The following is a 27,627-nucleotide window of genomic DNA, read 5'->3' on the forward strand; positions in this document are numbered from 1 at the left end:
GAGCTCTCTAACGGTTCTGATTCTTCCCCTCTACTCAGCATTGGTGAGACCGTATCTGGAGTAGTGAGTCCAGTGCTGTCCTCAGGACAAGAGACACAGACATCCTGGAATGAGTCCAGCAAAGGGCTGCTAAGATGATTAAGGGATTGGAGAATCTGTTATTTGAGAGGCTGAGAGAGCTGGCATTGTTTCACCTCAAGAAGAGAAGACTCAAGGCATGGTGGGGAATTTTATCACTTTGCATAAAATAAAAGAAAATAAACGAGAAAGTAAGGACAATGGAATCAGGCTCCTCTCAGTAGTACCCTATGAAAGGGCAAGAGACAATGGACACAAATTGAGATACAGGCAATTCCACTTCAATGCATGAAGAAGTTTTTACTGTACAGGTAACTGAACACTGGAACAGGTTGTCTAGACAGGTTGTGCAGTCTCCATTGCTGGAGATAACCAGTTACAACCATACAAAGTCACAAGATATTGAGTAACTGGCTCTAGTTGACTCCGCTTTAAGCGGACCATCTCTAGAGGTCCCTCCAACTCCAACCATTCTGTGAATCTGTGATTCTGTTCCTTCCAGTCTCACCCACACTGTGGATTATGTTATTATTAACTCAAATATTAACTGAAAGGAAACTTAGCACTATAAAATTTAAGACCAATGTTAGGTTTTATGCCCTATCCTTTCCTTATCTAAAACGGCTGTTTGATATTCTATCAGTAGAAACGCTTCTACTATTTCAAATTTAATTCTCATACCAAGAAAACTTGACATAGCAGGTCTGTCCTTACACATGAACCTCTGGATAGTCAGACTCATAGCTGTGGGAAGTGAACCTGAATGAGATAATACAGCTGGCATTATCAAATATCACTGTGACACAAAGCATACTCTTAGCCCAGTCTCATTTTGTAAGAGAATGATGATGCCTACAAGCCACTCCAGAAATCTCTCTCTTTGGCTCTCCAACGCATATAGTGTATTTCTTCTTGCTCCTGGTCTTACAGACATTTTAGTATGTGACCAGAGAGGTCCTGCACTGAACTTCTGACACCTGAATATCAGACTTCAGAGACCCAAGATATGGTGATGGACAAGTCGCATTTTAACTAAGAATATATTTTTGTTGCAAATATAAGCGTGTCTGGCTTAAATGTATATTAAGCATACCACAATACATTTGTGTTAAGAAAAGCACAAATAAATTGGAAAATGTGGCTTCTTCAGGTAGTATTTCTGAATTTAGATTACCAGTTTCTCAGAGGAAAGTTTAATATGTCCCCTAATGTGCTGTTTTCACATCACAAAAAACTTTGCATCAGCTTTTCAAAACTAACTTCTATACATGTCAAAATAGTAAGATTAGTTCTTACAAGAACTGTAACTGCTGACCAACTGTAGTGAAGCAGTGGTGCCACCTCCAGCAAACACGCTGTAGTAGCACTTCCACTGCTGTCACATCTGCTTAATTTACTAAGACTGCACAAGTGTTGTCCTCTCTCCCACAAGCTCAGCTTAAAACTTTAAGCTGCCTCCTATCTGCGCAATACCCTATGAGCACTAATGACGGTGACACCTTGTTTTCTTCTATCCAGCTGAAGTTAGAAAGATTTGCAAGCACTCCATGCTTGCACCCAAACTGGTACATAAATCTGGAAATATCTTAGTATAAGACTTAATTAAAAACCAGAATAGAATGGTTTGCATTGTGATTTGCCTGTAAATTAGCTGCAAATGTACAGTACAGATTTGAAAACTACACTCACATCTAACAGCAGTCCTGAGCAAACTGAAGTATGCACTGCAGCACTCTCCTTCTGATTATGATAAAATGCATACATATGAGAATAAAAACCATGTCTATAGTACCAGCACACCAACAGAGAACACTTCTATTTATGATGTAAAATGAACCTGCTACAGGCACAACATTAACAGTAGGATCTGGGTTTTTTTTGTTTGTGTCTTTGGTTTTTTTTTCTTTTGTTTGTTTGTTTTTATGTAAAGTTAAAGGACTCTCTATGAAGTGCTTCCAGTATACCAATTTACAGCTGGATGGCACCAGAATGCTCTGTGCAGACCACAAGTGCTATGTCAGACCAGAGGCATCTTTCCAGATGAAGAAAAAAGAAAGTTGAAGTCTTCCTGCCTCCCTTTTTATCCACACGCACAGGACTTTCAGCAGAATCCTCTAAAATGAAAATAATTTCAATTATGCAATGTATGATCTTAAAGCATCAGAAGAAACGCAGTTTTTTGTTCATGTTGCTTTTTTATAACTGAAAATTCAAATTAAATATTCAAAGGCCTAAATGATCTAACAGCAAAGAAATGGAACATGCATACATGGTATACAAAATTATGCACTCTCACAGCAAAAAAGGCCACCAGTATCTTGTGCTGCATTAGGAAGCTGTCAGCAGGTCAAGGGAGGTGCTCCTTCCTCTCTGCTCAGCACTGATGCGGCTGAATCATAGAATGGTTTGGGTTGGAAGGGACCTTCCAAGGTCATCTAAGTCCAATCCCCTTGCAGTGAGCAGGGATGTCTTCAACTAGATCAGGTTGCTCGAAGTCTCATCCCACCTGGTCTTGAACACTTCCAGGGACGGGACATCTACCACCTCTCTGGGCAATCTGTTCCAGTGTAAACATGTTCTTCCTTGTACCTAGTCTGAATCTACCCTCTTTTAGTTTAAATCCATTACCCCTTGACCTACTGCAACAGGCCCTGCTAAAAAGTTTGTCCCTATCTTTCTTACAGACCCCCTTTAATTATTGAAAGACTGCAATAAGGTCTCACTGAAGCTTTCCCTTTTCCAGGTTCAAAAATCCCAACTGTCTCAGCCTTTCCTCATAGGAGAGGTGTTCCAGTCCTCTGATAATTTTTGTGGTGCTCCTCTGGACACACTCCAACATGTCCATGTCTTTTTTGAACTGAGGACTCCACAGCTGGATGCAATACCCCAGGTGGGGTCTCACCAGAGCAGAATAGAGGGGCAGAATCACCTCCCTCGATCTGCTGGCCACACTTCTTTTCAATGCAGCCCAGGATACGCTTGGGCTGTGAGCACACATTGCCAGCTCATGTCCAGCTTTTCATCCAGCAGTACTGCCAAGTCCCTCTCAAATATACATCCCAACTTTCCTCTTCTTGCTTTAACACAGGTTAAGGAAAGTTATATTATTCATAAGCTTCCTGAAAAAACAACATTTGCTGAATTTATATGCAAAACTGAATTAAAGTTCTGTGCATAGTCTTAATCTTACTTATAGACAATGTACAGTATCATAATGCATTAGCAACAGGTTTCTTCTGAACTCTGATCAAATTTGCTGAAAATTGTCAATGAATACCCAAGGAAGTTAAATGCCAAAGAACCATGCACTGCAACTGTGTGAGAACTGTTACGGCAGAAAAAAAGCTCCATTCAATCTACAAAGCTCCAGTTAGCAGACAATCTCTAAGGCCTATCAAATATTTCAGAGCTAAAAATCTTGTCTGATGCCTTCCAAAGTCTTAATAAGAGACTGATCCAGTGATGCTCCCAAAAGCTAATAGGTTTCTCTGATTTCCACTTTTTGACTAGTTACTCCTCCCTTTCCACTCCTCCCTTACAGTCCACTATTACATCAGGTAACAAAGATGTTCCACATGCTCCCTTGACCCAAAAGGCCAAATACAAGTAATCTGTAGACTACCTGTTAAAAGACTGAAATTATAAACTAGTGCTTTATTATTTATTATTAGTGCTTCACTCAAGTGAAGTAAGAGTGTTCTGATTTTCAGTTACTTCGAAACTTAGCTGTAGGGGGAAGTTGTTACCAGTTGACAGGCTTTAATTTCCTGAAGGGATACAATGCCACGTGAAAAGCCTAACTACATGCATCTAAAATGAACATGTCTCAGTACTGCTGGCATATTCAGCCAAACGATTATCCTAAGAGTCAATAATCAGTACTTTACCTTGAAATTGTTCTCTTTCGGTTTTCTTCTCATTATTATATTAAATGTCTCATAAACATCTTCCGCTCCATTTTGGATTGTATTGGTCATGTCTTGTTGATACTGGTTTGGATCCAGAAATACTCTGTATGTTCTGCAATCCCCTCTAAGTCTTGGTTTGGGTTCAGGTCCTGCCCATAATGAAACAGTAATATTAGAATTTGAAGTAGTACTAAAAGCAGATTATCATTCAAACAAGTGATCCATAATCCTCCCTGAAATTAAATTTAGACAAATTCATAAGATAAAACTAATTTCTGCTCGGCATTACAAACATTCTTATTTCATGTTTTAATCCCATTTCTAAGAGAGTTTGTGAGTATAAACTATTCTATTCCTAAAACCAAAGTGTACTGGCTTTATGTAATTAATCTAATTATATCGGATTTTACCAGAGGAAACTAGTTAACTTTTCTCATGACTGCTTATGGAATGGGTTTGTATTTTCAAGTAGGTAAAGAACTCAATGAGCATTGCTTAAAAGAGAAGAAAGTCAATGATCAGGCTGTTGGGAGGGGAGGGGGCGAGGAGGAGATAAAAATTTAAATCTTTGTCATGATTTAACCCAGCAAGCAGCTAAAACACCACAAAGATTGCTCGCTCGCCCTCCCCACTCCCGGAGGGATAGGGGAGAGAACTGGGAGAATAAAAGTAAAAAAACTCATCAGTTGAAATAAAGACTACTTAATAATTAAATCAACCCAAACTTAAACAATAATAATGCCCGTTAATTGTAACTAGAATAGGAACAATGATAACAAAGCAATCGAAGTTACACTCAGCTTACAAACAGCAGTCACTGGCCGAACGACAGCAAAAACGTGACGGCAGGGAAAAGCCTCAGGAACCAATACGGACAGAATACGTCTTTATTGGCCATCTGGGATCACACCCGCATCATCTCTTCTGGGTCATCTATCCTAGTGAGTCCCAGGCTTTTGCTTCCCCCCTCCACTTTCTCTTGAGCAAGGAGAAGGCAAAAAAACCAAACCAAAACCAGAAGAAACTATAACCACAGGTGCAGGCAAATCCTCGAAAAACATAAATATCTGTCAGCAAAAAAACCAGCAATGACCTTATCAGCTTCATAAAGAAAACAATTCTATCTCAGCCAAAGCTGTAATGCCAACTTGTGCTTATTAATGCTCAAATGCTGCTTCCTCAAAAATCCAGCTCTGGCTGAAACATTAAAAAGGCTTCTACAATTCAGTCCCAGGAAAAACCAGGACAATCTTTCCAACAGGCTTTGGTATATCATACCTTCTTCAATAACACGTCCTTTCTCATCCAACATGCCCTGGATTTCACAGCCTCTGACATACACTAGGCCAGTCTGCTCAACAAAAGGTCGTCGTCTGTCGAACTTGGTGCCATATGGTTGTGTGGGACGTACCGTAATCAAAAAGCAGACATCATGTTTACGCAGACCTGATTCCAAAAAGGAAGAGTCAGTGATTTGATGGAATGCCATTTTCCTTTTCCATCCCTTAATATACATACACAACAGAATACATAAAATTTTCTTTTAAATAAAACCCCACGTGTTCAGAGAAGAATGTGTTCTGTTTCAAAACACGCTTTTAACTTAAAGAACCATAGGATATTGTCATCTTTTCCACTACTCTTGCAAACTGGTATCTGCTAGGACTTCAGATATTCTCACAGATCTAAGACACTTTCAAAATTTATTAAATGTATGCTGTATTTTCATATGAGACAAACGATTTCTCATCACCATGTATTATCCAACCTAAAGCAGTTTCATCAAGACCCTGTTATGTCAGGCAATGATTCATCAAGTCTTCACCTCAGTTTTGATTAAGTTAAAGCCTTACTACTTTTGAAACCACAGAGTTTGTTCTAGAATTTAATAAGCTAGGTGCACCAGCTTTCGCATTTGTGTTACATGGCCTGTAATCACACTACGCAGCTCCAGCACAGCTTTAACTAACAAAAGAGAAGGCAGTGACATTTACTGATAACCCAAGTACAAGTATGTGCTTCTATGCCACTTGCCAACATGGTCAACTAAAGTTCAATTCCCCAGGCAAAAGAAGTGTTGCCTGTGGATACTTACAAGAAACACTACAGTCAGCACTTCCTAACAATATTCAAATATACTGCACATTAATAAATGCACTGGTTTGAATTAAATCATAATCTCTCCTCAGTTGTATATGAGACAGATCACCTTCCCCACCACTCTTCCAATATGACATCATTAGTACATGTATTAATTTAAAATGCTAAGTTACTTTTCCACATTCCCTGTAAAAGGCAGAATTTTACAGTTACGAAGTGCATGACATCAGTCTGAAACAGAAAACATTACGCTCTCAATAGATAGATAAATATTTTAATAGTTTCCATCTTCATTTTAGGAAAGTATAAACTTCTTAGACTTGGAATTCGGTTAACTGATTTTCAAACAGAAAAAAACCCTTTCTTAAATAAGATTGTATCAAAGTGAGTGCCTATTTTGAACACCTTATTTCAAAGAATCTAAGTACCTTCCCATTCATCTTTGATGTTATCTCGGACATTCAAATTAATTGTAACATCCGCTCGTACTCGCATGGGCCAGTTTTCACCAATATTGGGCTTTGCCACCTCCACCACCGTGAAAGAGACGATGGGCTGTGCCATCCTAGCCCATCCACCAAAGACGACACCTCCGTATTCTGACAACCTTAAAAAAAAAACAAAGCCAAAGTTTTGTTAGTCATCTGATAACAGATTCATTTCTTTTTTAAAACTGTGAAACAATTTACCTCACAGTCAGCTTTAAGACAAAAGTAGAAGTCTGAATTTTACATGCTACTGAAGTAGATTCACATGATCCTGCAGTTTAGAACTAAAGCATAACATGAACTGACTTATTCTTATATTTCAAGAAACAAGAGCAACTTACGCTGGCACTATATATCAAAAAATCCCTCAGAGAGAAGAGAAAAAGGGAAGATAACAAAAAGTAAGTACTGATTATAAGAGATATCACACCAAATGACTCTTTGAAATCTAAAGAAGATAAAGATGTGGCAGATGGCAAATTCCAGAATACTCAGTAACCCCTCTCATAAACCAGAGGAGTTGGTGGTAAAGTGTCCCGATTTTGTAATGTCAGCTAAGGCTTAGTACTTCTGGTAAACTAACTCATCCATCATGACACAATAAAGGTTGGTTGTTAGCATACAACATACAGTCTTAACACAACTACAGGGATACATATCAACACACGCTCACAGAATCATCCCACAGGATGGCAACACCTTATGGAAGAAGTTAGCATGAAACATAATACCTCTGTAATAATTTAAAATGTGTTTGTTACTATGTGTAGTATATACACAGTATCAGTTATTCATTCTCAAATGCACTCTGATTACAGTTGAAGTTGAACTGACTGGTCTGCATCACAAGAAATATTACCATGGTTTCATCCTACTGACACTATCTTCAATGTCCTGTCTGATCTCATAGGTTGACTCTAAGCGGAAGAGATTGAAGTTCCTCAGCAGGTAGTCATGAAGAGTCAGAAACTGCAGATTCAATTTGGGAAGTGCGAGGCAGCCTAAGGGGTTAAGGGTGGAAGGAAAGAGATATTTAATGGATAAACAAAATTAAAATGAATCAATATATTGGTTCTACAATTCGTAACACACATACACACACACACACAGGTTATTCTATAATTTCCACAGTTGTTATCCTGAAAGATTCTAAGAACTACTCCTTCTATAAATATACATTACTAAAAAGTACACATTTTTCTCTCTCCTTTCCCCAAATTTTCAGGTTTTCTCTAAATGAATCTGCACAAGATTAAAGGAATTTTCATTCTTCTTGCAGTAACACAGTGAACTATCTAAAGACTGAATTATTCCCCGTATTCAGGCTCCAAGACTGATTTTATAAAAATCAAATGCAGGGCAAAGTAATGGCATTTTGGGAATTTAACAATTAAGCCACCATTAAATAATGACAAAAAAGGCTCATTAACAAATTTAAAAAATGCACTATCCAACAATTCCCCAATTCCAATCCTTTACATTTACTAACATCACAAAAAACATTAATGTAGAAAAAAGTTTTAAGTCAAGAAATCGAATTTGAATATACAACCTTCTTCAAAAGTTTCTGTTACTGACTACACATTGTTTTATATTTTTTTTTAAGAGAATATTAGGTCTAACAAGAAGTACCGAAACTCCTTGACAGGTCCTAAAGCTTGCAGAGCTTTAAGGCAGTGTTAGATGCAAATTTTCCGTAACAAAAATTCTTACATGTTATTCATTTAACACCGCTGGACTACCGTTCCAGTTTAACACTTACACGTAAGACCTGTGAAATCATCAGACTTTTGTACTTGTTGTATTACCCTTGCAACTTTTCACTGGCATATGTAATACAGAGCGGCTTTCATAAGCACTGAGATACAACGGCAGTGAAGAAAGGCAACAGAACACGCTAACTTCGATTCTGAAAAGCCTCATGGTGATAAAACACTTTAACACATTTCCCAACACCAAGTAGCAAAACCTGTCCTGTAAAGCAAGTTATATGCACAAAGGGCAGAGCCTGGAGCAACACCTCTTTAAGCCGGCACAGAACTTATCAGACAGATATTATTCATTTATTGGAAGAAAACTGAAACAATACTCCTACTTTTCTTGGGCTAAATTACTCTTCTTTAAGTTTTAGACCAAAAGAATGCAGGTACTTTTAAGAACACAAAAAACCCGCCAAGACTACAAAACTTAAACTGTCTTGTCTGAAATCAGGGCTGGAGAATACAGGGAGATTAAAAAGAAAGTGTAAAATAAAAATAAAAGAAGCGAAATAGAAAAACACTTGTAACAGTCTGACAGTAAAAGAAATGCTTCCCAACAGTGCTATCAATACATTGACAACAATAGCAAAAGAGTTCACCACAAAAGGAGGAAACGTGTCCACAAGCAACCACTGTCACTTGCCAGAATTACATTTCACCATTAACAAACTTTCTTTAATGCATTATTAAAAATTCACAAAACAGCACACAAATAGGTGTGATAAGCTGTTCTTCCCCACTCTGTCCCAGCATACATACTGTGATTAATACATCCGGCCAATAGAACACAAACTACTACATATAGTGCATGCACAAGACAAGACCTGCCAAGCCAGTCTTCCAATGCAGTCTGAATGACCATACAGCTACCGTGACTTGAATTTAAGAACCTGAATGTTCCAAAGCATTAGAAGAACCTAGCAAAGCACAGAGAACAGCTTTTCTGCTGCATGTTTATAACTTGTTTCACCTCACAGTAACTACCTGTGCCACAGCTGTAGCACAGTATAGCACACGTTACCCGGGTAAGAAGCAAATAAATATCTTGGTGTAAATATACGCAACTGGATTTTTCTTTAAATCCACTATAAATTTGCTAATAATTTCATCTCACAGTTCCTGATTCACAACTCAAAAAAAGCTGACCTTACTCTAAGATACTGGAAGATGCCAAAGTACTGCATGTAAGTTCCAGAGACAGAATGAACATTGACATGAGAACTGCTTCTTCTGCAGCACCTGGTGTCCTGTTCAGCATATACTGAGCTAGTAATCATACCTTCTCCAGAATAATATTCAGTTGGTACAATGTTTTCATCCCAAATAATCTTCTCTGTGGGATAAAGAGGCATCTGGTTGAGTTGCTGAATTTGAGATATTCGTCGCTCATGACGGGAAACCTAAAGAAGGGATGCATTTTACACTTCCATAAATCAAAAAGGGACAATAAAGCTTTCTTTTCACGGTGAACAAACATATAGTCCAATTATCAGCCACAGTACTAGAGTCAAATCACTTGGCTGCTCGGTTGACCAAAAACGGCACAACAGAACCATAATCATCAAGGCTTAGCAAAGAGTCAACTTCAAATGAAATTAATTTTCCATTAAACGCATGGTCAATAGCTACCTAGCAGTGCTCATTCAGGAACAGCGAGTCTTAATTCCCTCTTTGGGAGAAAAAAAATTTCATCCCATACTACAACATGTCATCTGAAAAAACCTCTTTCCACAGCATCCATAAGCACCATATTACTACCATCTAAACCATAGGAAATTACAAGAACGATTTTTAAATAAACCAACAACCACAAAATAAGCCTATGAGAAAGATTTTGAAAACAGCTATGCCATGCCATTCTAATACTGGTATCAGATTAGAAGTCTATTGATACACACCGAATACAGAAAAACCATTATGTGAATCAAACAGTATTTCAAATGGTCTTGAGGAACCAAATGGGAACTGAATAGCTAAACGTACTTCTGCACTTCTTTTGTTTATAAAGGGGACAAACAGGTTACTACATAAAGAGCAACAACTTTTCCACAAGAACTCAAACTGTTGCTGAGACTCTGCTTATTGACCTTTCAATTACACCAAACACACACATACTAGTTTCTCAGGGAAACTACATTTATAAATGAAGATTTTCAAATACTTAACATATGTGGTTTTAAACTCCATCTTAGCATGTGGTTTACTGCTGTGGTTCACAGGTAGCACAGAAGAATGTCCTAAATGGCTACTTTACTACAGTGTAGTTGTGAGATTTAGCTATATTTTGCATTTGCAACGAAAAAATACAAGTGGTATTAATTATAGTTTTACCAGCAACTCCAGCAGAAACTCCTTGTCATAGCTGGAGTCTTCCCCCTCAGGGAGGGGCGGCAGCAGGCAAAGGTACGAGGCCACCTGGTGGAGAGTGTTCGAGCTGCAGAGCAGAAGGATACACAAGACATCAGTCACTGACACTGAAACCACAGAGAGAGGCTGCACTTCCTACAGAGAATCAGAACACAGACTGATAGAATGGCTTGGGTGGGAAGGAACCTTAAAGATTATCCAGTTCCAACCCGCCTGGGGGGGCTTAAAAAATAAATTCAACTATAAATTTCATCAGGAACTAACAACTACAGAACACTATTTTAAGTGAAGTTTGAGATATTTAAAATATTTAACTGTTACAAAGTGCTTTAGAGCACTTCCATGGGTGAAGTGTGTTCAGTCAGGGGTGTAAGATGAACCACTCATCCACAATAAACAGAGCAAGGTGTAATTTTTTATTGTTTCAAGACAAGTACCCGAAAACAGAACTGAACAACAGAGCACACATTGTCTTTCTCAAAATCACAGAATCACAGAATATTAGGAGTTGGAAAGGACCTCGAAAGATCATCCAGTCCAACCCCTATGCCAGAGCAGGATCACCAGAGCAGTCACACAGAAACACGTCCAGATGGGTTTTGAATGTCTGCAGAGAAGGAGACTCCACAACCTCTCTGGGCAGCCTGGGCCAGTGCTCTGTCACGTTTACACTAAAGAAGTTTTCCCTCATGTTCAGGCTGAACCTCCTATGCTCCAGCTTGCTCCCATTGCCCCTTGTCCTGTCATTGGACATCACTGAGAAGAGCCTGGCTCCTTCCTCCTGACACTCGTCCTTTACAAATTGATACCCATGAATGAGGTCACTCCTCAGTCTCCTCTGCTCCAAGCTAAACAGACCCAGCTCCCTCAGCCGTTCCTCATAAGGGAGACGCTCCACTCCCTCCATCATCTTTGTGGCTCTGCACCGGACTTTTTCAAGCAATTCCCTGTCCTTCTTGAACGGAGGGGGCCAGACCTGGACACAATATTCCAAATGCTGTCTCACCAGGGAGAGACTGTTATCCTTATAATCCCTGCATTACAGTACAGTTAACACAGTGGTATACTTCTATGATTTCTCTTGTAGTTTTTCTACACAACAGAGTAGAAAAAGCTAAATTAAAAAAGTTAGATGTTAACTACTGAAAGTTAATTACTGGTACAATTACTTGAAGCAGGTAGCTACTTTCCAGAAAATTAGTACTTCGACATATTCATTAGTAAAAATGAAAATCAAGATACTTCTCTTTTACTGAAATTCTGGTACTTCACTAGTGGATGCAAACTTGCCCTGCCTCCGTATTTCATCAGGTGTAAAGGCTGATAAGTCAGAAAGACCCGAGAAGTCACATGAAAAGGCATTTGAGAAGTCAAAATGAAAAAAAGGCTAAAGATTCATTAAATTAAAACATACTGAGACCAAAGAATTTCAATTTCATGTCAAATGTTATTGTAATAACTTACCTAAGGGGTCCAAATAACTTCACCAGTGAATCACGGGTATCCACTGCAGCTACGTTTGAGAGTGCAAAGTCATATAACTCTGGGAAATGTGCGAATGCTGCTCTCTACAAAAGACCCACGCCCAAAAATTGAAAGTAAGCATATTAATTAAATAATTCAATAACAATCTAAATTTTTTATAGAAGCATAACTTCTTTTGATTCATAACACGTAGCACCCTGTGGACACTACCAGGACAGAAATAAGAAACAGGTGAAATCTCAGTTTTCCTTTGTTAATCAGTGTTATTTGTTACAACTGCTTCCGACACAGCATCTTTTTTATACACCCTATCAGTGTTTGTTCTGTCACTAAAATAAAAAATAAACAGGTGGACATGTAGCCTTGCAGACAACTAATAAAAACACGGAGCAAGTTTAATTTAATCATGCTGCCTTGAATTTTTTTTGTTAAAAATGATGGGAAAAATTCTGAAAAGTGCAGCTATCTTATATGACTACAAGTAACAGGAATTTCTATTTTGTCTCTTATGTACAAGGGACCACTATTGCTACCATATGTGTGTCCTGATCTGGAAGAAATTGTGCCACCTACTGCATAATTTTAAGTTACTACAGAACTTAATTTTCCCTACTCAGTAGATCTAATAGGAGCAGCTAGTCATCATCACATACACAACACTGAAGAGTTAGTATCTTCAATGTAGTACAGAAAGTCAAGTTAAAACTCTTCCTGTAACTCAACAGGAAACATAAGTTGCTTGATTTGGGAAATAACTTAATGCCTATTCCAGATGCAAGTTAGACTAAACCAACAAATCCAAATCCTTTCCCTCCCATCAGCACTTGGCTGTCTGCCTACCTGTAAAGAAGTAATTCTGTCATAGTGAATTGTTGTCATCTCGTTCTCTGTCAAAGCATTTCCAGTCTGATCGTTGATTTCAAAGCCAGTGTAGAATTTAAGCATATCTAAAAGCTGAGACAGCACCCATATAAATTAGTGGATTAACAGTAAGAGACACCCTACCACAAACAATAACACAACTGAAGAGGACAAATCTGGGCACCATGTACAAACAAGAGCTCCTCAAAGTTCTTGAAGAAATGGACTAAGGAGTGGAATCTAAATGTTATACTTGTCTGATGCACAAAATAATTTTGTTTAACTATCTCATCTACAAGACACAGAAATCACAGCACAGCCCACAACCACTGCCATTTCTTTCACACACCAGGACTTGAAACTGAAACTAACTGCACTAAGGTGACCTAGCCTTAGAGGTTCACCGAGGCACTGAACCCACCTTATGGCTTGCTGCTACCACAAGGGAGAGGTCTTGCTCCCTCCTGCCCTCTCCAATACCAGCTCTGGAATTCATCCTACCTTTTAATGAGATTATTTAATTTGGAAGAAGAAAATTATTCAGATGTGCTGCTGGCTTTGTGTTCCATCAGTACTGACCCTCACAGAAACTGAACAAACGGCAGAGATGGGGACAGCAAGCAGCAGGAAAAGCAGCTGAGATGCAGTAAAAAGGAGAAATCTTCAGATCCTGCCATAAAAAGCAAGATACTGTCTATGACTGAGTAAAGGACAGTAGTGAAAAACAGCTGCACTGCAGAACAGTCTGAGGTCAAAACGAAGTACAGAAGAACGCATTGGTGACAACTTCTGCTATACGTTGGGGCAAAGCATGACAGAAGCTGCACTGTTTTCAATGAACTGTTCAAAAAGAGATCCAGAAATGTGAGAGCAGTCACACACATATAAGTACTGGTAAAAAAGAACTAGTCTGAAGAATGTAATTAAACGTGTAGTTTGTAACCATCAGAAAAACCTCTCTTGAGAAATATAAAACAAAACAATTGCAGTATTAAGAGCCACATCACAATGAAAAAGTTATCAACAGCTTTGTAGCTCACTTGGCAGAAGAGATGACCCTCCTTCTCTCTTTTAGCAAGACTGGACAGGTAACAGTGAACAACAAGATGGGAGTCATCCAACACTGTATTAAACCAGCGCCTTGTGGGAAGCAAAGCCTGTGGTAAACAATCTCACATTAGTACAAGCAATTCTTCAGAACTCAAGAAATCCCAGTTTCTCATAATTTTCCATTTCAAGGAGGCATGTCAAGATAGATTGCTGCACGGTTATTTACATGTCTAATATCCTAACAGAGGTTCTCATATAAAGCAGCATTTATGTAGACTGGTTTTATGCAGGTAGGTTGCTATGAACACAGCCTTTTGCATGACTGCGAGCACAGCACAAACCTGCCATTAGTGAGACTGCTTCATGCCACTAATTAAAGTAGAATACATGATGCAACTGTTCCACTAGTGAGCATCTACATAACTGTGCTATAACAGGTATGTCAAACTGCTGCAACATCGTCTGAATTTTGCTTTCTACACTGCAACTGTTTCTTCTAAATATGGTCTGGTATCTTCTGTCCTTTGCAAGATACTCGAATTAGATCTAAGAATTTTTCAAATCTTAACTAAAAACCTATAAAAGCTTTTGGTAAACAAAACAGAGATCATTTCTACCCAACGTAAATATCTTAAGCTGTTCTATGTATCAACTGATCAACAGCATACAGTAGTACACCTCAACAATTCAAGAGAAAAATGAGTTGTTCTCAGTGGAACCTAACGACTGAATTTAGAAAGTCAAAAAGCATGAACATGGTGTTTAGAACTAAGACAAAGACAATGAGAGAATCTGTAGTAGAAAATGTTAATTGCCCTGCACAATAATTACAAAAAACAAACTCGGAAAACCGTAAGAACTTTCCCTGGGGTCATTTCTTTCAAGTTAACAAATCACCAAGTTTTGATGGGAGCTTACATACTGTAATGCAAAACAAATATTCTGAAAAAGGCCCTGACATAGGCAAAAGGAGCCCATTAACACAGTACATGCTACCGAGGCAAAAGGACTTGGATTTACAGCTAATTTCTCAGTTCTTAATGGCTGTTCCAGCCATTTAAACACCCTCCATAAACTGATTGCTAACCTGCCTGTAATACCTAGTGAGAACCAACATTAAATGTACAGCCTCTCAGCATTTTGGCTAAGAGCCAGGCTTAAGTTTAACTTCAAATTCGTAATATACTCTTATTAGAGAAAGTATGTTCATAAGCCAACAAGCGCTAATTTAAATAATTCATTCTACTGCAACTACAAGCACAGGTTACCTAAGTGATTCAGCAGAGGACAGTTAGTCTGTATGAGCTCAAGATCAAGCCATTTTAAAGTTCCCTGTGCTTACTGTTTCAGAAAACTCTTATTTCAGAATGTATTCTAAATCTGCAGTTATTTTGAATAAATTGCTAGTCATGTGAAAGTAATGTAAATTAGGGCCTTTTATTATTAGTTCTGGTACTGTGAAGCTTAAAATTGTCCCAGTTTCTCAGTACCTGCTGAAAAAATGCGCTTGGCCTCCTATTATCCTGTAACAAAACGAGATTACCAGAACTGCAACTTTCAAATAATGTATTCTAGTCAAATAGAAATAGTTCACATTTCAGAATTACTGACGTTTTCTGGGATACTCTACAACACAAAAGATGATCTGAGTGACCTATTATGCACCGGGGAACATAGTCCTGAGTTGTTCCTAGCAGATTAAAGCATCACTCATTTTCATCAACTGCCAGAATTATTACCACTACTCCAATTAACAAAATCCTCTTCACTGAGAAATTTAGGATCCTAGCTTTCTTTAACAGTTCACCTGTTTTTATAAACATAAAAAGTCATTTCCCAATGTGGATGCACTACTTCAACCTCCTATTTACAGATGGAAAACCACTACTGAGCAACCACACACAACTGTGACATAACCACTTGCCAATGGGATATAAGGCTGTAATACTGACTTTACACATTTAAAACCTAGAAAAGTAGTTCTGGAAACAGGTTGAAACAATTCAACAGCTTACCTCAAGATCAAGCATGAGTTCAATGAATCTCTCACAATAATGAACTTTGTCCATAGAAAGAGGACCTAGATAGAAAAAAAACCAAACTTGTTTTGATCCACATCACAACATATTTGTACTTGGTCTATTTTTTAAAATGTCATAAATGCTACTAATATACCAGGATTGTCTTTTAACAAGATTAACTTCTCTTTTTCTGAAACAATCCCTTCACTGCAAACTGGAAAATTTTTGGAGTTAAGAACGTAACGGAACCAGTGTTTCAGGAGTGATTTTATCCACTCTGAAAGACACAACCAACGTGACACGCACTAATGCTCACTTCCACAAGATACCAATGGCCCGCCAAGCTTCTTAAGAACTTTTAACTTTGGGTACTCAAAAATATTTACCTACAGCTGCTATCAAGGTATGTGTAAAGGGTCTTGACAATATTCAAAGGTATTCAGTGGTGATTACTAAGGAGCCTTTAGAATCACGTCAAAACACAACACTAAGTCTGCTTTAATGAGTATCGACTTCCTAAAGCGTCCAAAGAACTGTTAACATAAATCTTACTAGAACAGGTCCTGCATAATTGGAAAAACAGAGGGGACAGGTATCCCTTCTGACAAAGTCACAATACACAGAATTTCCCCTTACAGCTCAGTTAAGAAGTTTGCAAAGAGTTTAAGAGCAAAAGCAGAACTCCTGGAAGCGATTTTACCCAAATTGTTCTGTACTTAGAACATAATAAACCCTTTTTGTCAAAAGTCTAACACCTTCCTGTACAAACACTCTTCCTCTCTGAATCAGGAAAGCACATCATTTTCCTTGTCACAATGACTTATAAATCAGGTGCAGTCAAATCTTACAGAATTTCACTTCACTTAGGCTTTTGTCCCTTCCATAAATCAACAGTACTGACAGAACACAGCCTGATGATATGCATTTATACCACCTGTTTAACAAGGCATCTAAGTACATACAAAAAGCTTTAATGCTTTAAGAAGGCTGTAAGCACACAATAAAGAATATCAGTACCCAAAAATAGTTTTTTATTAAGTCCATACAGAAGAGGTTTAAAATAGCTTTCCGCTATTTCATTTTTAAAACATATAGAGATCTGAATACAAATTTTGACATGAAATCCATGCAGATAGACATGGATTTCACTAAAACCCCATCCAGATAAGGATGTGTTTCTTATTTATTTTTTCTTCTCCACTAAAACCCCATCCAGACAAGGCCTCCAACCTCAGGTTAGTATCCTAAGGAGTGGTTGCTTCAGCAAGAGAAAAGCATTTAAGACAAATTACAGAACAACAAACATAAGAACCACAGCTACCTGAGACAGGTATTGATTTTAGCACAGAAATGAATTTCTGAATGAGTTGTGAAAGAAATCTTCTCTCCCGATATGCTCTAAAATCAGACATAAGACAAGAGCATTAATATTCCTTAAATGCAGACTAGAAGCACATCCTATCTTTCAATAATTCAAAGACAGCTGCTTTAAAATTTATATAATGGTAGCACATTGCTTTGAAATGCACCTAAACTGTTCAGATGAGAACCTTTCTCTCTGCACTCAGGCAGGCAGATTAGCAGAGTCTACATTTTTAGGTACAGAACTGAGTAACAACCCATGCTTCTACTGAGTCAAAGAGAACAAGTTAACACCTACAACTTAATACACTGCAACATAGAAGTATTGGAACATTTAACTTTGGTGAGATACACACAAATTTATTCAAATACTTGCATAAGCTATCTGCTTAACAGCTACATACTTGTGAAAATGAGAAAAATACAATTAACTACATTAATATTTGCTTATGGCTTTCATCCTATACCTCTAAGATTTGATAACACAAATTCACTGATCAAATAAAATATTAAGTTTCATAACAGTATTTTGCATAAAGACCACTAGAAAACAAAACAGATTTCAGGGGGCTACATATCCTTATTTGCCAGCTTCACAGGTTTTTAATAAACATTTTTAAATTGAAACTATTTATTTTGGTTAAAACACAATGAATGCAAAGGCTGTGGATTTAACAGGAAAAAATGCTCCTGTAACATACTGCACTCTTGTCTCCTCATCCATCTTCTCATCATTTTTCTTAATTAGATTCCAGAATTTTCTTAGTTTTGGTGTCTTTTTCAGCTCTTGTTCCAGTCTTTTCTGAAATGTTAAAATGTTATCCAGTCACTAAGAATCCTTGTTTTCATGAGAGATAAAAATACAATCCAGTCTTCTTATTAAAAAAGAAAACACATGTAACAAAGTGAAATAAATAGCTGTTTCAGACTAATGTCAGTATCACTTAAGGGCTAAGTAATACAAGAATAACACTGCAAGAGTCAAGCCATGGCTAGATGTCAACTCCAATACTCAACTCTCTGTGATCTTATGGCCTTGTCTACAAATTATAGCTTGATGAAATTATAAGCCACAAAGCTTAGTCTTATGAAAAAAATACAGCATTAACTAATAATTACAATTACTTGGAAATTTATAAGAAGAAAGAATTTTACAAAGCACACAAAACTGTAATTCCATAGCAATGCAGGCAGCTTTAAACATTAGACTTCCATAACAGTATTCCATAAGAATTCACTTCACAGAACTTGGATAATGCCTAGGAGACTGCTTTGCCAGGTTACAGTGCTATGCTTACAGGTTGTAGAGCCATCCACATCGGCAAGGAAATGAGCTGCTGCACCTGGCCTCTGATCAAATCCACTTCCTGTTGAGAAAGTTACAGACAGAAATGGATTCTTTAAAATTCCTTTGTTTTCTGATGTGCCTGTCTTAACAAAATACATCAGGGTACATTATCATCTGACAAAAATATATATGATGTAGTATTAAATTTCACGATTTCCTAACAGGAAACTGCACAATAGCCCTACGAAGTAACACTTAAAACTGCTGATGTCTTTCAGATACTGGGTTTTTCCACAGATTCTGCCAGCTCTTAATACTTCAGCAGGGGACCCAGCCGTGAAAGTATTTTTAGCATAGAGGTTGATGAGAACTGATGTTCCTTCTTCAGTCATTTCTCACTGTTCATCTGAACTTTCTTACTGTGCTTTCTCTGTTTGTTTTCACTCGTATTCTTTCTCTCCTGAAGCCCTTCATTTATGAAGCTTCTCCCACATCATCTACTCTCTTTCCATTATCTGAAATAACTATTTTTAATACATTATAATTAATTATAATTAATGTAATTTCAACTGTTGTTTCAAATGCTCTCTCTCTCTCATTACCTGTGATCAGCATTCAGAGTTTTCTTTCTTTCCTAAACTACTGAAAAATTCCCATTAACATCTTAAATATATCTTCATGGACAAATACTCCATTCTCAGCTTTGTGAAACTTCCCACTTCAGTGCTCCTTATTTAAAACATTACTGTGACTCCCCTGTTCTGAATTCCACAAAGAAGTGCAGCTTCTAATAGCAGTATGCTTTTACAGGTTTCCTTATTATGTTATATGAGAAATACACTCTGCAAGCAGGATTCCAGAGAGTCACCAACAAAACGTCCTTTAAAATGCAGATCTGCTGTACCATGGCCACTACAGAAACATACTATCTCAAATTATACACGTAAGGTTCAGGAAGATTACTGGCTGCCATAATAATTCCTAACTCCAAAATGGAATCATACACTTTCTAAATTGATTTACTTGTGCAGACCCTGATTTTGACTGATACATCCTGTGTGCAGTTTAAGTAAAGAAAAAGAAAGATAGATAACAGAATACTGTTCTATATAACAGATAATTGTAATTTATTCTACACACTTGCTAATGAGGGTCAATAACTGTGCTTTTATGACAGAACATATTCTTAATAAAGCACTGGACCAAATTAACTCAAGAGAAGTGCAGATAGAAATGTTGCCTAAACCTGGTTTCAATAGTAAAAAAAAATACTGCCTTTCTCAAAAGTTAACAGAAACAATTGTGTGCAATTTCCCAGCTGGACTAAAAAGAGCAGAGTAATAAGTAATCTGCTTGAGTGTAAAGCACCTTTTCAAATATAAATACATACTTTTAAGCACCATTTTAAATATAAGTCTGAATATATGCCTTTACATTGCAGTAAGCGCCAGTCTTCCAGTTTTGAGCATCTTATATGACCTTGTGTCAGAGAATTCAAACGTCATGAGAGAGATAAAGCAAGAGTCAAAAAGAGGGGTAAAAGCCCTCTGGTACCACCTCCTTCCTTAAATGGGAATTTTGCATCATCTGTCTCCTAAGAAGATACTGCTCAAACTAAACTGCTAATAACACAGAACAGCATAAACACACTGGAAATACTGCAGTTACTTTAAACATACCAGACTATTGAAGCAGTGGTCAAGAAAAAGCAGCAGGACGGTCTGTTCATGCAGAGAGTACTCACTGTCATTTTCAACCAGTGATGCTTCCAATATGCATTTGAAAAAGAAGGGAAAATGTTCTGGCTTTTTTTTGAATGTCTAGGAATAGAAAAGGAAGTTGATTCTGAGTCAGGCTGATACAAAGAATTTCAGGCTTCACTCACCTCAGTTCTCTAAACGCATTTGAATCTATAAAAGGAAGGATTAGCTTCTCTCTTTTTCATTTATTCTGACTGGGAAGCACAAACAAAACAGACTAACAATATCCTACTGATCAGGGATCCTTACATGATAGGAATGCTCATAGTGGAACTACTGTCTTCTGCATAGTCTAACACAGGTGATGCATAAGACAAACTGAACAAGGAGCACAAATGGAGTGGATTGCATTGTAGGAACACTGAACTGCTGATCGCACAGAATTACAGTAAAATTACACAGGCTAGAAAAGAACTGGTATATTTTGGCCAAAACTATGGTAGAATGTTTAGTGATCTGTGAAAAGCGAGCAGGTAAAAACCACCAGAGATTAATGGGAGTTGTGGAACTCCCATTCAGCTCTCAGCCAGACGATAAACCAAGTAATTGTGGAGAGAAAACAGATAATCTACAGGGGCAGCCATGTACCAAATAACAAATTTAACTAAGCTGCTTGGCAAATGACACGTACCTGGCATTCCGCACATATTACGTATGCCAGAACAAAGAAAAAAGGCACAGACATCATATGAGAAAGTTATTAATCCTTTGTGTTTTGCCAGCACTGAAGGAATGCAACTACTATCAGAGTATGTTTCTGAAATAATGCTCACATAGAATTTCTAACTAGGCTTATGTTGTTGAAATGGCCTGCGGGAACTGGACTGTTTGTAGAAACACTAAATAATTTCTAAACTTTTATTATTACAAAAAAAAATTAAAAAAAATCAGTACACACAGAAGAAGAGTAAGAGACATTCAAACTGTGTGACCTGGTCTGGTGATCCTGCTCTGGCAGGGGTTGGACTGGATGAGCTTTCAAGGTCCCTTCCAACTCCTAAGATTCTGTGATCTTAGTATAAAATTTCATGCAAGAAAGCTATAAAACCATATTCACAGGCTTTAAGCAAGACACTATTGGCTACTATGCTAGACTTCCAGTGGTGCCTTCTTATATTCACAGATATAAAAAAATCCCTTTTTCTTTCAATATCAGAGCAAGAACTTCTCTGAAAATGCCTGACTTTTGTCAAGCACCAGGAAAGCACATGCTGGTGATGATGTAAAGGCATCACACAGCAGAAAAAAGGACTCGCATACCAAAAGGAATCAGGTGATTTTTCACCCGTCCATTGCTTTCTCTGAAAAGAAAACACACTTTATAACACCATATGAGACACTCCAGCTGAGGTACCATTTACTTTTAACACCACAAGCTTTGCTACCTTCTGTCAGTATAAGTGGGCACATTGCAAAAGCTGCAACTTGCAGAACAAAGTCAATTCTAGCTGTAATTGAAATTGGTTACCTCCCACGCAGGGACATTCTCTCTGAACTTCTCATTCACCATACAGCAGATTGACATTAAATATGCCTTACTGGACACCTCTGGAGAATAATTCATCCACAGGTAATTTTCAAGGTACTGGCTGTGAAGAGACAAAGAATATTTCATTAGCTGCTGCCACCCACATAATCTGTCACTCATTTGAAAGAGTGGTTATCCACAGGGGTTTCTTCCTCCTCCTCCACACAGCCATCTTCATAGTTTCTGAGTAGTTCCTGAAGTTACCTCTCATCTAGGTCACTGCAGCAAAACTTGTTAGACTTCATAACTGCTACAGGACACAGATGAGTTTCTTATCAGGAAGACATATTCACCAAAGGGTTTTCGAATGTAACAAGTAGCCACAGCTCAATACAAACTCAGAACATGAATTCATACTGATTTTCCAAAAGGAGAAAAGAAAAAACTTCACTTGTCTAAAGAATGAAAGAATATCATGTCCAGCATTTCCCAGCATAAGATGCATATGACAACTACTGAGTAACTGTAGTTCTATTATTGAATACCCTTTCTTGTAAAAAATTAGGTATCATCTAGATATATTATACTTCTAATCATATAAAGGCAATAAAAATATCACGTTACTGTGCAATTAAAATAAAGCATGGAATATTAGGGGAGTGATTAACTGTTTTCAAGAAGGTGAAAAAAAATTACTTGAAAAAGGCAACTTCTCAGCAATGAGCATTTCTTCTTCATTGATAAGGCACATTTCTCAGAGAAGAAACTCTTAAAGTCAGGTGGTAGAGATGGGAGGCTGTTCAGACAAACAACTGTCTCTCTTGTATAACCTCCTCATAAAGCTATGTAGGTCAGTGACCCCTGAGGAGGCAATGCCTAAATCCATCATATTCATCAGTGTACTTGCACCCTGTGCTGGGTTAACAGCTGCGACCAGAAAGTGGGAAGTCTCGTTTCTTCCTAAACAAGCTGCTCATCCGTTCCTATCTCTCAATGCCTGCTCCAACATTCATTTGGCCTTTCATGAGCCAACTTAGTTTTACCTATTTACTTTTGGTTTTCCACAGATTACTTTTCTGATGTCTTACACTAAGGCACTTCAATAGTTTCAGATAAGTACCAGAGACGCTGGTGAAAAAAAAGCAGTGAGAAGTTGTAAGTAACTGGGAACAAAAGCTCAGTAACAGGCAGACAGGGACTTCCACTCAGCCAGAATGCATAGTTCAGATGGAGCTGAGATAACTTCACAGGCACATGAAGTTCATACGAGATGAAATACATACTGCTTCCCAAGAGCTTGGATCTGCCAATGGGAAGGGCAGGAAAAACCCCACAAAATCCACAGAACTCCATCATTAATTTCCCCCAGGAATTCCAATAATCTTCAATACATTTTAGTAAAAATACTGTTATGCCCCCAACTGAGGATAAACACACTTGCACATGAATGAAGGACAGAAAAACCTCATGTGTGTGAAGACAGCACAGTTTCACAGGCTGAAGGGGAAGTGAGAGGAAGAAAACAGAGAAAATGACTTAGAGAACACACAGCAGTAGATGGGGCTATAGACCAGAAAGTACTGAAGTTAATTACAGGCTGGTAACGTTAAGAATGTTCACAGAAAGGCTAAAAACCTCTAACTCCATGGTATCGCTGGCACATGAACTCCAGAAGCCATGCTACCACCACACCATATGTTAGCGTCAAACCCCAAACCGTAGCTTACATTTTCTCTTGTGCCTTTTCTAACAAGGAAGCAGGAAACAGAGGGAAGTTTGTCCTACTTTTCTAGGTAGTAGTATCTTTTCAAACAATTTATCTCAACCAAAAACCATCTCATTCTATCTGCTCATAAGACCTGATAGATAAAACAGCTAAACAGAATACTAAATATTGTGTTTCTAAATATGTAAATACTGAAAATACTTATTTTACATAATTTTAGACATGCTTTGTAAGTTCTTCCAGGAAAGTCTGAAGCAGCTGTAAGAGTCTTCTGAACAGATTTCCACTTCTTTTCAAGTAAAGAAAATGTCAGTGATGCTGCTGCAGCACAATTAATTTTTAACCATGCAGTGAGAGACAAAATCCAAAAAATCCCCGACTTCAGTGAGTTCTGATTTAAGGCTTGATAACACTTTACAAACAGCAGACCCAAGTTCTTCACCTCTGTCACTCACACGCCCTTCTCTGGTGCTTCACATGCACTAGAAAATCAGAATCACAAAACAAGATAGTCTGATACGTTACATATGATTACGAAACTATTCCCTCAAACTCTCCTCACTTAATGTTCCTAGGTACACAATTCAAGACTGTGGTAAGCAGGAACAAATGAGTACACTACCTTCAAAATGGCTTACTGTCCTGCATTTGCTTCTCATCTTTACAGGTTCCTATGAAAAAATAACTTAAAATTTCACTCAAATTCGCTTACCTGAATTCAAGAAGCATTATCTTTCTAATAGCAAACCTAAAAAAGAAAAAGTAATCAATCAATCAACACAGGAAAGAAAGCCTCCCATAAACATCTGAGCTGCATGGAAAATGGCTGTATTTTCCCTTATTTTGTTATATAGCAAAACCTGTAGAAACACCTAGGAATCACTTCTGCCCCCTCCACTTCCATGCAAAAGCAACCACTTGAAAGCAGAAGCAACTGCTGTAACACTGTGAAAGCTGAAGTTCATGCAGGTTCATGAAGCAATCAAATTCATATTAAAAAAAACAATGCATCTAGATCTTTTAAACATGAAGACACTGCTTCCAACAGCCTTGAAGACATAAGCTGCTAGAAGCTGAGAGCATCTTCTAGAAAACTACAACCTATATATTGAATCAGTTTGCAATGGTATCTCCTAGTGACTGGAAATGGAAGCCTGCTCTGGTCCTGTATGGCAATTCTTACATCACTTTCACAAAAGGAATCATAAACAGAATTCTCTCCAGAGCTCAGACTTCCCCTCAGGAGCTCCAGCTACCCTCACAACTCTCTTCTGTACACACAGCTGTAGAATGCAGGTTCTCTCGAATTCTTTGTCTCCCCCATTTAACACTACAATTCATTGAAATGAGACTTACCCTTTATAGACCTGGTAACAATAACTAGAGAAAGCGCAAAAAGCTAGAGGCAGCACACTCCCCAACTGATCTTTTTTTCTTTACATACCTCATGACAAAGGAAGGGACCAGTCTTCTATAACCATCGCAATAAAACCAACATAAAGCACAACCAATTACTGGAACCAAACTACGTTACGTCTAACCGTCACATTTAAGGATTATGAGCTCATGAACTTTCTTTCTGTCACATTCAGACTCTGAAATACCACAATGATTAAGTGACTCAAACGCGCTCGAGTCATTTTCATCTGCTTTCAACATATTAAGGCATTGTAATACATTCTGTGAAACATCAGAAACCACTTCAACAGAGATACCGTTGGAACGCTTGTCTGTAAAAGTGACCAGTGTACTTACTTTGACCTGACAATTTCTTTTGCATATACATCTTCAATAACCTATGGGAAAGCATATTTTTAAAAAAGAGTTAAGGATTTTATATACTTCATAAAGCGATTAAAAAATGCATTAGCTATCTTATGCACTCAACAGTTACTCTGAATTAGTTACTCCCTGCTAAATGCTATTTGATCAAACATATTGTAACAGTCACCTCTCAGCTCTAAAGAGTCCAAAAACTCCACAGACACACAAGCGCACAAGAAAACTGAATCAGCTCACGGGAAAGAACACAACGACAGAGAATTGACAGGACCTTCATTCAGGTTATTCTGAAGGAATTAGCACTGAGATTTTTATACGAAAGTCAGACAGACATGCAAACCTTTTTATTGCTAATAATAACAATATTGTTATTATTGGCTTACTGTTGAATTTAAAGAAGCCTTCAAGAAGTCTCCATCAACTCGGTCATCTGTTGTCACTGTTTCTTTTAACTGACATTTAAGAAAATCTAGACACTTTTACCCAGCTTTTCCAACAGGAATGAAAGAATCAGCAATATCTGTTGCAATAGACACACTTTGACATCGCATGACACAGAGATGCAACTCAGCTGCTTATGTACATCCTGCATCCTAACAATCAGACAAATACTATCACAAATACTACAAAGAGAGTGAGTAAAGTCATGGCTGGAAAGTCCGATTTAGCCAAATAGCTACCCGTGAAAGAAACCAAACACTTAAGAACCCCACACTACAGAAAACCAGCACAAAACCGAACACATCAGCCCAAATTTTAAACATTCAAAACACACACATGCACAGAACAGCACTAAGTTCACTGATCAAAACTCTCTGGAGAAGCTTTTAGAAATAAATACACAGCTCAGTAATCCCTGCACCTTTCATCATTCTTTGGTTTCTAAGAGTAGCCCCTCCTCAAACACCTCTTACCCTCAAATGAGATGCTCAAAAATCTTTTACTCTCGTAAGTTCTTAACCAAAAGAAACGGAACAAATAGCACTCAAAAGAACTGCACTGCAATAGCACACCTTCATCACAGTGCCCACACATACACTGCAAATGCATAACAAACCATTTCTAATTACAGCACGTTAAGAAACTGCTGACCTTCCACAAGCAGTCTCCTATACGGTTATACAAAACAAGCACTACTGGAGGTTGGCACATCAGAAAAGGGTTGATCCTCATTTGTTTACACCCCAACACAATTCCAGCAGAAGTATTTACCTTTGAATCAAAAGACAATTTTTTCTTCACATGTGGAGCCCAGTATTTATTTGCTAACTGTATGGGGGGAAAGAAAAAGAAAACGTTAAATACATACATTTTCAGTTTCAGTGATACAATAACTCTATAACACATCCCATCCCTAAACTTTATTTCACTAGCTTCTTTCTTAATTTCACCTAACGGTAACTACAGGCAACACAACTGTTTTCCAACAGCAACACTTTTCAGTCATTTAAAGTTTTATACCCAAACCTTCTCCTGCACAGGTGTGATTCTCTGTAAAAATTTTAGATGCACAGACTTCTATTTAAGAAACGTCTTTTTTTTTTTTCCCCTGTTACTTCTGGCAAAATAATAGCCCATTTTTCAGGGACTACAAGCCCCGGACTCCAAATGATCACACTCCTGTTGAGGAATTTCACAAAGAACTAGGGGCTACATATAAAGGTCTGATATTTCAAGGCAGCACTGCACCAAAACTCGTGAGAGCTATGGTGGCAAGAGCTTCCCAAACAACTTTGCTCGAGCTTCTTTACGCTGCAGAAGAGGAAGGAAAGCAACATTTCCAGCACAAGAAAATGAACGCTTGTATAAAACCACTTAAAATGCTCCTCCACAAGAAGCTGTCGGCAACTTGTCACGTCTTATAACCTGACTTATTTTGTAGCGCTGCTCTTGTCAATCTCTCAAGCCTGGCGAGGCTGGGCGCGTACGCTCCTTCCCGTGCAACACGGGAGCTAAAGCTCTCCTCACTTACGGCAAAGAGAGGGCTTTTCCCTAATGCCCACAGATTTTGAACACCGGAACGGCCTTCCCAGCACCTGGCCCCGGCCGCGGGAGAGGCCGCCCGGAGACCCCACTGGCCTTACCTGGGTCACGTACTCCGCGTTGATCTGCGACACGGTGGG

The 27,627-nt window shown here is 38.1% G+C and overlaps 1 protein-coding gene across 1 annotated transcript in view; it reads right to left on the reverse strand.

Moving 5' to 3' along the window:
- AQR (aquarius intron-binding spliceosomal factor) overlaps positions 1 to 27,624 on the reverse strand; it is a gene marked incomplete at its 5' end in the record, with an annotated part of 52,216 nt that extends 24,592 nt beyond the window's left edge. Inside the window, 19 exons of the mRNA XM_010191239.1 lie at positions 3,966 to 4,135; positions 5,265 to 5,432; positions 6,515 to 6,693; positions 7,434 to 7,575; positions 9,614 to 9,734; positions 10,666 to 10,768; positions 12,166 to 12,269; positions 13,027 to 13,140; positions 14,088 to 14,204; positions 16,113 to 16,177; positions 17,440 to 17,516; positions 18,182 to 18,282; positions 18,779 to 18,847; positions 20,448 to 20,588; positions 21,997 to 22,117; positions 24,435 to 24,470; positions 25,478 to 25,518; positions 26,717 to 26,773; positions 27,589 to 27,624. Of these exons, the coding sequence (XP_010189541.1) occupies positions 3,966 to 4,135; positions 5,265 to 5,432; positions 6,515 to 6,693; positions 7,434 to 7,575; positions 9,614 to 9,734; positions 10,666 to 10,768; positions 12,166 to 12,269; positions 13,027 to 13,140; positions 14,088 to 14,204; positions 16,113 to 16,177; positions 17,440 to 17,516; positions 18,182 to 18,282; positions 18,779 to 18,847; positions 20,448 to 20,588; positions 21,997 to 22,117; positions 24,435 to 24,470; positions 25,478 to 25,518; positions 26,717 to 26,773; positions 27,589 to 27,624 (1,962 nt within the window). The remainder of the gene's footprint in view (positions 1 to 3,965; positions 4,136 to 5,264; positions 5,433 to 6,514; positions 6,694 to 7,433; positions 7,576 to 9,613; positions 9,735 to 10,665; positions 10,769 to 12,165; positions 12,270 to 13,026; positions 13,141 to 14,087; positions 14,205 to 16,112; positions 16,178 to 17,439; positions 17,517 to 18,181; positions 18,283 to 18,778; positions 18,848 to 20,447; positions 20,589 to 21,996; positions 22,118 to 24,434; positions 24,471 to 25,477; positions 25,519 to 26,716; positions 26,774 to 27,588) is intronic.
- Positions 27,625 to 27,627: the final 3 nt, after the last annotated feature.

The sequence above is a fragment of the Mesitornis unicolor genome, unplaced genomic scaffold (genome assembly GCF_000695765.1).
Source record: "Mesitornis unicolor isolate BGI_N332 unplaced genomic scaffold, ASM69576v1 scaffold3499, whole genome shotgun sequence".
Taxonomy (NCBI): Eukaryota; Metazoa; Chordata; class Aves; order Mesitornithiformes; family Mesitornithidae; genus Mesitornis; species Mesitornis unicolor.